Source organism: Mastigoproctus giganteus, chromosome 14, assembly GCF_048544385.1.
Source record: "Mastigoproctus giganteus isolate SK-2022 chromosome 14, ASM4854438v1, whole genome shotgun sequence".
NCBI lineage: Eukaryota > Metazoa > Arthropoda > Arachnida > Uropygi > Thelyphonidae > Mastigoproctus > Mastigoproctus giganteus.
The window spans coordinates 36,074,332-36,087,385 of record NC_143588.1 but is presented as its reverse complement, the minus strand read 5'-3'; the positions used below and the strand labels follow the sequence as shown (position 1 = coordinate 36,087,385).

Sequence of the window (13,054 nt, the reverse complement as noted above, 5' to 3'; positions counted from 1 at the left end):
GTGGCGGCTGATTAACAAAATCATCCAAACTGCTAAAGTGTATGAATAGCTGGGCGAAAGGTATATGAAAACAACTGTTAATGCTATCCCAACCATAACTCTAGCAGTGATTGCTTCTAAAGTTGTTTGCAGTGGGATCGGTTTGAAAGGAGTTCTGGAGTTTACTAGCAATGCTACACCTCCATGTGCTGTATTAGAGTTGTTTCTATCCTTTCAAAGCATTATATGATGTTTTATGTTCATAGATATTTTAGGAGTCAGGTTTGTTTCCTGTAGACAAAGAATAGCAGGCTTATATTCAGTAATTAAGTAGTAGTAGTGGCATGTGATGCAAGAAAGCAAGTGTATGAGCTTATGCAGCATCAGCCAAAAAAAAAAAAAAAAAAAAAAATTTTCACACAATCATTCCCTCTAAATGTGTCCAGTTCCTCCTTAAATTTATTTAATCTATCAACTTCCACAAAGACAGACAGAAGTTTGTTCTAGCAATTAACCACCAGCTGGTTAAAGGCAAATTTCTGCACATCTATTCTACATCTGTCTTTCCTTTATTTGAATTTATGCCCCCTTAGGTTCGTAATCTGAACAAGTGGAAGAATCCCATCAGAATTCAGCATGCTCAACCCATTCAAGGCCTTATACACCTCAATCAGATCACAGCGCAGGTGCCTAGTCTCCAGCCACTGCAATTTGCAGAACTTAAGCCTCTCTTGGTAAGAGGATCCCTTCATTCCCTTCACCAATCTTGTTGACCTTCTCTGCTCAAGCAAATCTACATCCTTCCTAAAATGAGGCCTCCAGACCTGAATGCAGTACTCAAGGCGTGGCCTGACCATTACCTTATACAGAGGGACAATCACCTTCTTTTCCCTGCTAGCAAAATTCCTATATATCATTGACAAAACCCCATGACCTGCCCTGGCAGCCTGTCTGCATTGCTCAGAAAACTTCATATCTGATTGCACAATTACTCCCAGGTCTTTTTCATTTTCTACCACCTTAAGTGTAGTACCACACAGTTGGTATGTTTCTCTGGGGTTACTTCTACCCATATGCAGTACTTTGCTTCTGTCAAGGTTAAACTTCAGTTGCCACTTCTTAGCCCATCTGCCCAAATTTTCTAGATCCTGTTGCAGTAGCACACTGCCATTACTGTCATTAACAACCCTGCCAACCTTTGTATCATCTGCAAATTTTGACACTAAGCCTGATATACCTTCATTAATATCATTGATAAATATACAAAACAGTGGACCCAACACCGAACACTGTGGGACTCCACTAATAATATTAGTCCACGAAGAGTAGCACCCATTTATTACCACCCTCTGTCTTCTCCCACTCAACCAAACTTTTATGCATTGTAGCAATTTACCCTTAATACCATTCTGCTTCAATTTGTACAGTAGTCTTCCATGCGCACAGTGTCAAAAGCTTTCCTGAAATCCAAATATATGATATCAAAATTATTTTTCGCATCCAGTTCCTTTGTAACCACATCATAATATCCTATCAAACTTGTCAGACAAGACTTTCCCTTAACAAACCCATGCTGTGTCTGAATTATTGCTGCAGTCTTGTCTAGATGATACTGCAATGCATCTTTAACCAGTGACTCCATTATTTTACCGGGAACAGAAGTTAAACTAACTGGTCTGTAATTACTCGTGTCACCCTTCGATCCCCCTTTGTGAATTGGGGATACATTTGCTCATCTTCGGTCCGCGGGAACCTCCCCTGAGTCCAAGGATGCTATCATAATTAGGGCTAAGGGTTTGCTTAGTTGCTTTGCTGCCTCCTTTAATATAACTGGATAGATCCCATCCACACCAGGTGCCTTTCTTATGTTTAACTTCGACAATTTCTCGCCACTTTGTTCTCAAGTTATTACAAAATCATTAAGCATCCTGCTACAATTTGATAACCTTCTGGCATTTTTAAAACTTAATAACTCCCCATGTGTGTGAATGCAGATGCAAAATACTCATTCAGTTTGTTTGCTATCTGAGCAGGATCATCAACAGTCGAACCATCGATATAAAATCGACCAATCAGATTCATCCCCTTCCTTTTAGAGTTTACATAAGTAAAGAAATCCTTGCTGTTTTTCTTAGCATCCTTTGCCAAAGATTTCTCGTAATCTGTCTCTGCCTGCCTAACCTCCTTTGTGACTTGATTACAGACTAGCTTATATCTGCCATAGGCTTCTGTCACCTGATAATTTATATGCATCCCATGCATTTTTCTTCTCTGCCAGGAGTCTCATTAGTTTATTTGACAACCATTTAGGCCTAAACCTTGAACAATATTTCTTAATAGGTATGAAACTTTTAGTAGCTTCCACGATTAATTCCTTGAATGCTTCCCCACTTAGAATTTGCTGTTGGTAACATCATCAGTTGATCCCACTGTACAGAATTTAAAAACTGTCTGAGACCACTGTACTTACCTTTACGGAAGCAAAAACCCTTTCCTTTACTCCTGATGGTAATTATATCTTTAAGTAAATCCCGCATCAGTACACTGTGATCACTACCACCTAGTGGTTACTTTATCTGCAAATTCTTAATACACGAATGATCAGTGCTGATAACCAGATCAAGAGTATTAACCTCTTTGGTTGCCTCTCGAACATGCTGCTACAGAAAATAATCATCCAATAAATCCACAAAAGTCTTACTAGTGTGCAAGTGACCAACCGACAAGTTCCAGTCAAGTCATAAACATTGTCTAAGTTATCCCCGAGTCCGCAACAATTCCACTGGACGATTCTACAGATTATTGCGAATTATCGGGTGTGTCTGCTTGCTTATGGGATGGGGTTTGTTTGCGCCTGTTTAGTCTTGTTTTTTTCCCTTTTTGGGAAAGTTGGTCTTGTGATGTCCATTTACTCCTCTTCTGCATGAATTTCAAGAAGTGGTTCATCTTGGTGTGAATTTCTATCTATGTCCATGGTATCAGTACTTGATTTTTCATCCTCTCTTTCAGCGATTGTTTGCTTAACTGGTGCTGTACAATGTGTTTATCTGGCGGTAATGGAGGCACTGGTTAAACAAGTACAGCAGGATCATCTAGACAAGACTTCAGTTATAGCTCGGACACAGCATGGTTTTGTTAAGGGGAAGTCTTGCCTGACCAATTTGATTGGATACTATGATGCAGTCACAAAAGAACTGGATGCAGGGAATAACTTTGATATTATATACTTGGATCTTAGAAAGGCTTTTGATACTGTTGCACATGGAAGACTGCTGCGCAAACTGGAGCAGTGTGGCACTGGAGGCAAATTGCTGCTATGGATAAAGGAGTGGTTGTTTGTTATTTGGTTTTAGGATCATTAGCAACTAAGGCCATATTGCTCCGGGATATGCGGTGGTCATTCCTTGACCTTTCCGCATCCTCCGTATTCGGTGGTGACGGGCTCGACCCGTGATAAAGGGGTGGCTGAGGGGGGAGAAGACAGAGAGTGGTAATCAATGGACACTGCTCATCGTGGACTAATGTTATTAGTGGAGTCCCTCAGGGTTTAGTGTTGGGTCCATTATTGATGATGATGGTATTTCAAGCTTAATGTCCAAGTTTCAAGCTTAATGTCCAAGATGATATGAAGATTGGCAGGGTTGTCAAGGACACTACTGACCCCATGCTGCTGCAACAGGATCTGGAAACGTTGAGCAGATGGGCTGAGAGGTGGCAAATGAAGTTTAACATTGACAAATGTAAAGTACTACATATGGAAAACAGCAACCCCAGAGCAACATATGAACTCTGTGGTACTACACTGACAGTGGTAGAGAATGAAAGGGACCTGGAGGTGTTTTTTTTTTTTTTTTATGTGAACCCCAAACACAAGAGGTATTAGAACCTATAGTACTTAGTAGGTTGTGCAGGAATATATGAAGTTCTCTGAGCAGTGCAAACGGGCTGCAAGAGTAGCTCATGGTGTATTGTTAATGATATAGAGGAATTTTTCTAGAAGGGATAAGTTGGTGATTATATAAGGCAATGGTCAGGCCACACCTACAGTACTGTATACAGGTCTGGAGGCCTCATTTCAAGAAGGATGTAGAGCTGCTGGAACAAATACAGAGAAGGGCACAAGATTAGTGAATGGAACAAAGGGGTGCTCTTACGAAGATAGGCTTAAGTTTTGCAAATTTCAATGTCTGGAGACTAGGCACCAGTCTCCTCTTGCTCAGAATAATCACCTGAGAGGGCATAAATTCTAATTGAGGAAAGGCAGATGTAGGATAGACGTGTGGAAATTTGCCTTTAGCCAGCGGGTGGTTGGTTGGTTGGTGGAACAGACTTCCATCCCTTGTCGTGGAAGTTGATAGCCTAAATAAGTTTAAGGCTCAGCTGGACAGGTATTTTGAACGAACAGAGGGGTGAAGTGGAAGTGTGTGTGTGTGTGTGGATATGAAAAGGATGCCATTACCAAATTTTTCTTGCAAACCCATTCTCTTATGAATCCTTAAGCTTTAGTGAACTACTGATTAGAAAACACTGCTATAAATTTATCTATATCCATTACCAACCACAGAGTATTAAATGCAATTTTCCGAACATTTATAAAGTGTGATTAAAAAGTGTTTGGAGACAACTAACATCAGCAAAAGCTATTTACTAGTATGCTTCATAATTTTTGAACAAGATGGTATGTTTCTGGAAACATTCCATCTAGGCTTCCTTTGTAATTGCCAATAGTTCCTGTGATGCTTTCTGAATATTTTTCTGTTATTGCAAATCAGTAAATTTTGAATGGGGAGTTAACCTGGTGAGGGAAGATTACAGGGAACTAAATCCCATGAGTATGGTAAATGGAGGAACTTACTGTTCCATGACAAATTCTTGAATGGAAAATTGTTCCATTCAAGCGTGCATCCAAGTGTGCAGAGCAAGCGAATTACGAGGCAAGTATCAATTCTGTGAAGTCCAATTTTCCTACCACTTTCTCCATACAGAATGCTGCAATTGCCATAAAACTTTTTTTGTGGTATTCTTGGTTCATTTCTGATCATGTGGGATAAATTCATAATTAACAATGACCTGCAAGTCAAAAAATACAAGCATGAACTTCCTACACTTCATCCACATTCTCTTGCCTTTGCAGGATTTAGAGAAGGTGAAATCGAAAGAGGACTGGGCTTTTATTCATGGGTCTCAACTATATATTCATGATTCGTCACTAATAATGATGGAAGAAATGAAGCATGGTCAGCAATGCCACACTAACAAAGATCATAATGTGTGAGGCAAACAAAGCCAAACAGGTCACATTCCCAAATCATGAGTAAAACTGATTCACATGTTCCATAAGAAATTCTAATTTCACTAACAATGTGGCAGCCAGTTAAACACTGATCATACCTGATACAATCAGGAATGACTGATTCACCTGGGGGGGAGAGAAAGGGGGGGAGAGAATGAGAGAGATATCTTTGGAAGCAGCCCTCTTTATTTTTTAATTTTGTGAACAACTGAAAAGTCTTTTAACAATGCACAAAATCTCCTTTGAAAGCTATTTAACACTTTGGGGTTTTGTTGCACTTTTCCCTAATGTGAAACAAAATTTGACACAAATTTGCTCAGTAAAAAGACACAACAAAATCACCCACTTTTTAAAATGTGTTTTTAGAAGTACTTAAAAAACTTTTTGTCCAACATCCACTAATTCAGATGGAATGCATCTAAATGGATAATCCATGTATCACCACATGTAGCTAAGTTGCCAAACATGCAACAAATACCAACTCACTATAAAATTTTTAAACATGAAGTCAGTCCAAAATTTTGTTAACCACTCCCTGTATATAACCACTGGACCTAGATTGATGGGGGGCAGGTTATCTGGGAAGAGGGGTTATAGCACCACCATCACTATTCTTCCTTTTCCTAGTCAGTGACTTGTAGCTTTCAATGAAAGAGATTAGGTGGCCAAATTTCATTCTATATTTTCTCAGGTATATTTCTCCCATCCTTAATTATACAGGTCACACAACTTCCATTTTCATTACAACTAGATTATTTTTTGTCAAAATTCATTTCAGTTTGTGAGAGCTTTAGTCCACTAAAGGAGAAACAGCATCTTGCTGGTTTCCTGGAGTTTTTTACTTCTGAAAATCCTCTTCTAGTCAGTTATATAATTTATTTAAGATAAATTTATGTCTGAAAGATTTACCATTTCGCTGGCATTCTATAGTTATCATTCTTTCTCCAACTTTCATTCGCTTTATACAATGGTGGAATTTATTCGTTCCTTTAAAATTTTGTTAACATTTTTCAGATTTATAACATCCAACTCTTTTCGGTGTGTGACTGCTTGAATATTATATGTATCTTATTCCTAATCTCAACAAGGGACTTTTATAGTTCATTTTTGACAGGAAACAATTTATTGCAGACCAGTGTTTGAAAAACTGCTTTAAACTACCCTAGCTTCAGACTTTATATGTCTGTATATGTTTATAGTATGAACAAAAAATTTTTATTTATAAATGAAAAGTAAATTAACAAAATCGTGAAATATGAAATGGGGCATAAATGTCACTCCTGCTGCAGAAGTTACGAGCTAGTCCAAGTTTCCACTTTTGGTTGACAAAGAAGGCATGTTACAGTAACATTATTTTCACTAATATAACATTCTGGGAATAAGAACAAACAACTTTATAATTATTTTATCTATATGAAATGAAATGATTTCAAGTAGCATAGTTCTTAAGACAAGTGAATTTAAATCAAAATTAACGTGACTAGAAACTATGTCACCACTTATACAGAGAACAATATTCTGATATTGCAAAATGGTGGCATCATAGCTTCAGTTGCTAATGTGGCAATAAAACCCAAACCCAAAATGGTTAATGTAATATTATTCTTATGAGTGGACTAACAATGCAACTTGTACCACTACTTATTAGTTTTAATAATGATTATTTTCTTGTATAGATGGTAACAATTTCCAATTGCCAGATATAAGAAAAACGTGTTCTCAGAAAGACATGATTAAGGAAGAATCTATTGGGGGGGGGGGGGAGTTCCTGCTTCAACAGCAATAATAATCAAATATTTCATAACAAATTTAATATTATAAAGGAGAGAGACTATAATTTACCTTCCAAGTTCTGGACAGTGATCTAAATAATTTGCAGCAACCTGCCATAAGCTACGGTAAACAAAATAAAAAAATTAAAAAACCTTTAGCTTTTTAAGAAAATCTATTTCATTTCAAATGAAAAATAAAGCCATTTCCACTTTTTTAAAATTTAAACTCTTTAAAAAAATAATAAAATGAAAGCCAATGACACTCATCACACACATACACAAAAATGCAAGAATTGACTATATATAAGAAATTATTTATTATTACATATTACCCGGGGAATTAATAAGACAGTGAAATCACAGAAATCAAAATACATGTAAAGACCACAGAGCAGTGATTCACAAACTAATAACAAGTTAAATATATCCCACGTGTTACTTTTTGGAGATGTTTGTTTTCATTTCTTGTATTAATAGAACTTTTCTGTGATTAATAAAATTTAAAAGTAAATAGCATGTTACCAATTCATTACTAATTAATCAAGAAATTATATATAAACGTAATTGTTTTCACTTAACTACAATGTCGCAATATAAAATTCACTGAATATTCTGTAATACTTTAATTACTTCCTCCTAGATTTTTAATAAAAATTGAAATGTAACTTATACTTCATGGATCCATGATTTAATAATGTAAACAAACAGCAAAGACAACTGCACCACATTCAAATTTTTGTAATGTGTTTCATTTATTTCCTCCATAAAAGTATGGTTAGGAGTATCTAACTGTGCTTTTGTGTACAGGCATGATGAGCACTAGGGAAATACCTCTTGCTATATGCAAATCTATGAAACCATGGCATTTTAAAGGTTTGAATTTAAGCAAATTCCATATACATTAGAAATCAAACATTAAGGTTTGCATGAGTAGGGAGACAACAGAATGGCTGATCCAATTAGATAAAAAATGATTTGCCAAAATCGAAAATTATTTTATTTCTTGATGCCACATCTCACCCACTCATTAAACTGAATAACGCTGAAACAGCTTTTTCCTCTTAACATCACATTCATTTCTTAACCACTCGATCAAGAATAATTATACTCAAAGTGAAATATCGACAAACGGTCCTTAAACAACTGATTTCAAAATTTGATGAGGAAAAAAAGTTGTTCAAAACTTTGCAAAAGTATAGATGTACTACAAGGTATAATCTGGATTAGTGCAGCATGGAATATAGTGAGCCCCTGTACAATTAAAAACTGCTTCCACAAAGCAAGATTTGATTTGAGGGACTCTGCAAATGCAGCTGATGCTCTGTACTTAATGGCTTGCTATGGACACTACGAAATTCTTCACTGAGCAGTGACGAATATGTTTCTGTACACTCTAACAGGTTTGTACCACAGAGTGAATTCAGTGCTTATTCAGTGCCTATGAACAATGAAGAACCAATAGAGGTAGATCCTGAAAAGGATGAATAACAGAGTGACCTAAAATTAAAAAATATGCTCATGCAGTAGATAACCTAAAAACATATTATAAGAATTCTGTGAGCAAAAAATGATGAATATGGAGTAAAACTAGTGAGTGATCTAATTATGCAAAATGAAAATAAAATTGTCAAAAAGGAATACTCCAAACAAAGCAATTTATAATAAACAAATAAAAGTTTGTTATTTATAAAAAAATTACTTATGCTTTAATTAAGTTAATTGAAATACACATGTATAACAATAAGCAATAAAAAAAGTCTTGGTTACAGTGAATTTCATTTTTCCAAATTATTGAATTATTTCTTTGATGTACTTAACTGCATCATTAACTAGTTGCTGGCTGACTGTGTTAGTATTAAATGCTGAAAGATGTCTGAAGGCATTCCAGTCAGCATGATTGTTTTTCCGTGGTATCCTAGACAGGTGGTACTGTCTCCTATTGGAAAGGGTGGATAACACGAGGAAGTGATCACTACCATAAAGGTTGTCTTCCATCTCCCACATTCAAACAGAGAGGAGTAAACGAAGCATAAAGAGAGAAAGATATTGCAGTAAACGTATGGGTAGATGTGTGGAAGAAGGGGTGTTAAAAACAACATTTAGAAAAGCCAGACCACTGTTTTCAAGCACACCTTTGATAGTCCAATCCCTTCTATTGATGTCAGCACTACCCCACAGATTATTATGTTCATTGCTCATAATAATAGAAAGGGGGATGGTAAGTGTTTAGTGAGATCAACAAGGTCTGCTTGGAGGATGTCATTCACAGTTAAGAAGAATCCTACTGTATGACGAACTGCTACTGCCTCTAAGTTGGTGGTAACAGTGTAGCTTGAAATGGAGAAGTGTTATCCCACAAGGATGGCAATTCTTCCATGGGCAGATTCATCCCTAGGCAAATTCATATTTTAGCAATAAATCAGCTCATACACAAACCATAAGAATAAGTATTTTACTGTAACTAAAATATTTACAAATTAAAATAAAATAAAATAAATATTTACAAAAACTGCTATTATATTAAATTAAATTATGTACCTGTGAAAAACATTAAAACTGTGATAAAATCCTTGCGATAAAATACACTAAAATAAACCGGATTAAAAGCAATAAAAACGATAAAATCTCTGGAGCTTTCGGAAGCATCGGTTTCCTTCCTCAGCAGTAACAAAACTTCCTGCAGCACATCCATATATAACAGGCTCACGGTACTTATACACGTGGTGCAATCGGCACATGGTCTGAACTGGAAGCAGAAACAGCTCGGGAACGTGTCAAGCAAAACCGTTCATCCGTACTTAGGATGATAGTTTCAAACAGAGGATGCATACCCATACCTCTGTCCCTGTTCATAATATTGTGGTCGGATGAACAGATTCGTAGGCTCTTGAGCCATTTACGGTTCCAGAACCCATGCGCTCAATCCACAATATTTATTTTGGATATTTTTGTGTAAATATTTATTTTATTTTATTTTAATTTGTAAATATTTTAGTTACAGTAAAATATAAATAGCTGTACGTTGGAATTAAATACATTGCACTGCAATGTTCTCAACATAGGGAACATATGTAAATGGACTGGAAAAACAACTGGGCAATTAGAAAATACTGAGGATAACGGCAAAAATCTGGAAATAATGATTTAGACATAGAGACAAACCTTGATTTAGAAATAAGAATTTTTTCCCCCAAAGAATTTTTTCATCCCCAAAAAATGGGGATGAAACTAATAATGAAGACTTAGATGCATGCCCTCAAGGCCTCTTGAGTATGAAAAGGGTCAAAAAAGTGAGGAACCAAGCTGAGAACAAAGAGAGTAAAGTGAAGGAAAACAATGAAAAGATTGATAATAAGACAGAAGAGGAAAAAAGGTTTCAAGCAATAAATGAATTGGCAGATCCAATTAAGCAAATAAAAGAGTTGAAATTGTACTTAGAGAATTTCGACCATAACCAGACTAACAGAATAACATCTGCAATTAAACTACAGATTGTTAACTGCTAGACAGTCTTAGAACAAAAGGTGATGGAAGTCAACACAGAAAATAGAGTACTGAGAGCTAGGATAGACAATGTGTGTGTGTGTGTGTGTGTGTGTGTGTGTGTGTGTGTGTGTGTGTGTGTGTGTGTGTGTGTGTGTGTGTTATGGAGGTTTAATGGCGCATAAGCTTCTGAGGCTACAGTGCGCCTTGATAGACAATGTAACCAAGGAAAGGAATAACTACAAAGAAATGAACACCCTAAGTAGGGTGTTCATTTCTTCAGGTTTACTTGCCCAGGTCAGAAAATATCCAACCTAAGCAAATACCCAGGACTAAGGAAACCAATATAGTGACATTAAAAACAAAACCTGACAGTAACTACAAGACTAGTGAGGCAATCAGAGAAGCTGTTGTGACTCAACTGAAACCCCACATAAAGGAGATCAGAATAAGCAGTATGAGGAAAGTGAGAGAAAATGGGGTGTTACTCGAAGTAGCAAACAAAGAAGATTTGAAAATGGTAGAAACTAACCCCAAAATCTTAAAACTTGATTTGAAACCAAAGAAACCAAAGGGAAAGAACCCACATATTCTATCTCTATCTTGGTACTTGGAGTACCAAGATATTCTAACTCTATCTTGGTACTCCAAGAACCCTAAACACATAATGTTGTTTCCAGTAGTTCCCACTTGGTGGGAACTATTTGATGTCATACAATATATTTCTGAGAAGAAATTAATGACAGATATATATTATAAAAATTTCCAAGAAATAATGGACATAGAAGAGTTTGCCGAACAGTTCCAACTCAAAAGATCCACAAAAAGCAGGAAAAATGGCCAGATAAATATCATAGTGGAGAATTTTCCAAAAAATCTGGAGACATCTTCGAGGACAGCAAAGAATCTATGCTGGCTGGACAAGCCATAGATTTAGGCAGCACTTCCCTGTAACAAGATGTCATAATTGTCATAAATTTGGATACACTGCCAGAGATTGCAGTCAGAAAGAACCTGTCTGTGGTCACTATGCAGTGGCTGGGTATGATTATAAAAACTGTAGAAATAAAAATTAGCAGACAAAATGTTCAAGCAGCACGGGTGGCTGACCATGCACACAGCATCAGGGATGAAAATGATAAAGCAAATACAATCTAGGGCCAATTACAGGCCAGAACGAAAATAGAAATGTGACTAGGGGTTTAAATCTCATCCAATTAAATGCTCAAAGAGCAAGAACTGTTGTAGATCAAATCAAATTCAAATTAGAAGAAAATAATATAGATATCTTGGTACTCCAAGAACCCTAAACACATAATGTTGTTTCCAGTAGTTCCTATGTTGTTGTTGTTGTTGTTGTGTTTAACGACACATAGGCTGCTAGGGCCATATTGTGTCTTTCTAATGGTAAATATGGAATATTAGCTTAATTGTGATAACTATATTTTATGATATATTCCTATACAATTTAGGAAAGTAAATAGTTCTTTTTGATTAAAATTATCTCCCAGAATCTGTAATAATTTTATTGAAGACTGCGTATTAGAAATTGATTTAAAGATGTCTAAGCGGATGGTTTGAAAGTGGGGACAGTCCACTAACAAATATCGAATGGTCAGTTGTACTTGACATGATGTACATTGGGGAGCGCTGTCATTAGTTAACAGATACAGGTGAGTGAGATGAGTATGCCCGATTCTTAGCCTTCCTAAAATTATTTCATCTCGCCTGTTTTTTATGAAGCTGGATTGCCACAGCTTTGGTTCCGGTTTTATTTGGTAGAGTTTATTTCCTGGATAACCTTTCCAGATTAATGACCAGCTGTTATAACATGCTTTACGGATAATGTGTTTATAATCCGTATATGGAACTTGAAAAGTCTGCGAAATAGTGGTTTCTGGTTGTTTGGCTGCATGATCTGCTCTTTCATTGCCGGCTATTCCAGGTCCTGGGATCCAGCAGAATGTCACAGTTTGGTTCACTTCCTTACAGGTAAGTAACTTAGAATGAATCTGTTTTATTACAGGGTGAGAGGAGTTGGTATTAGTATTTATGGCAGAGACAGCGCTGAGTGAGTCAGTGAATATTAAAGCAGACGGAATTAGATTTTCAATAATGTGATCCAGAGCTAAGTTTATAGCATAGAGCTCAGCAGTGAATATACTGCATTCTATTGGAAATGAGACAGAAGTGCTAAATGATGGGAAGATTGCAGCAGCACCTACTTGGGTCTCGGTTTTTGATCCATCTGTATAGATTTCACATGCGTTGGAATTATAAAGAGTATAAGTTGCATGTAACTGTGCGATATTGGAAGGAGACAGCGTGTTCTTTCCCCACTGTTGAAAGTAGTCATCATATATTGCACAGATATTTTTCCAGGGTGGATCTGGTGGTGTTTTGTCCTGAAATATATTATTGATTTCTATATTCCATGATTGCGCCAGTTCTTTAAATCTAAGTGGAGCAGGTCGGTTTTCATTAAGTTTATTGAGGTAAAATGACTCGCATTCAGTAGTGTAGAGAC

The 13,054-nt window shown here is 36.5% G+C and overlaps 1 protein-coding gene across 1 annotated transcript in view; it reads right to left on the bottom strand.

The window, feature by feature from the left end:
• Nup75 (nuclear pore complex protein Nup75) overlaps window positions 1-13,054 on the bottom strand; it is a 459,526-nt gene that overhangs the window by 140,367 nt on the left and 306,105 nt on the right. The window contains exon 16 of the mRNA XM_090389073.1: window positions 7,115-7,165. Within this exon, the coding sequence (XP_090245199.1) occupies window positions 7,115-7,165 (51 nt within the window). The remainder of the gene's footprint in view (window positions 1-7,114; window positions 7,166-13,054) is intronic.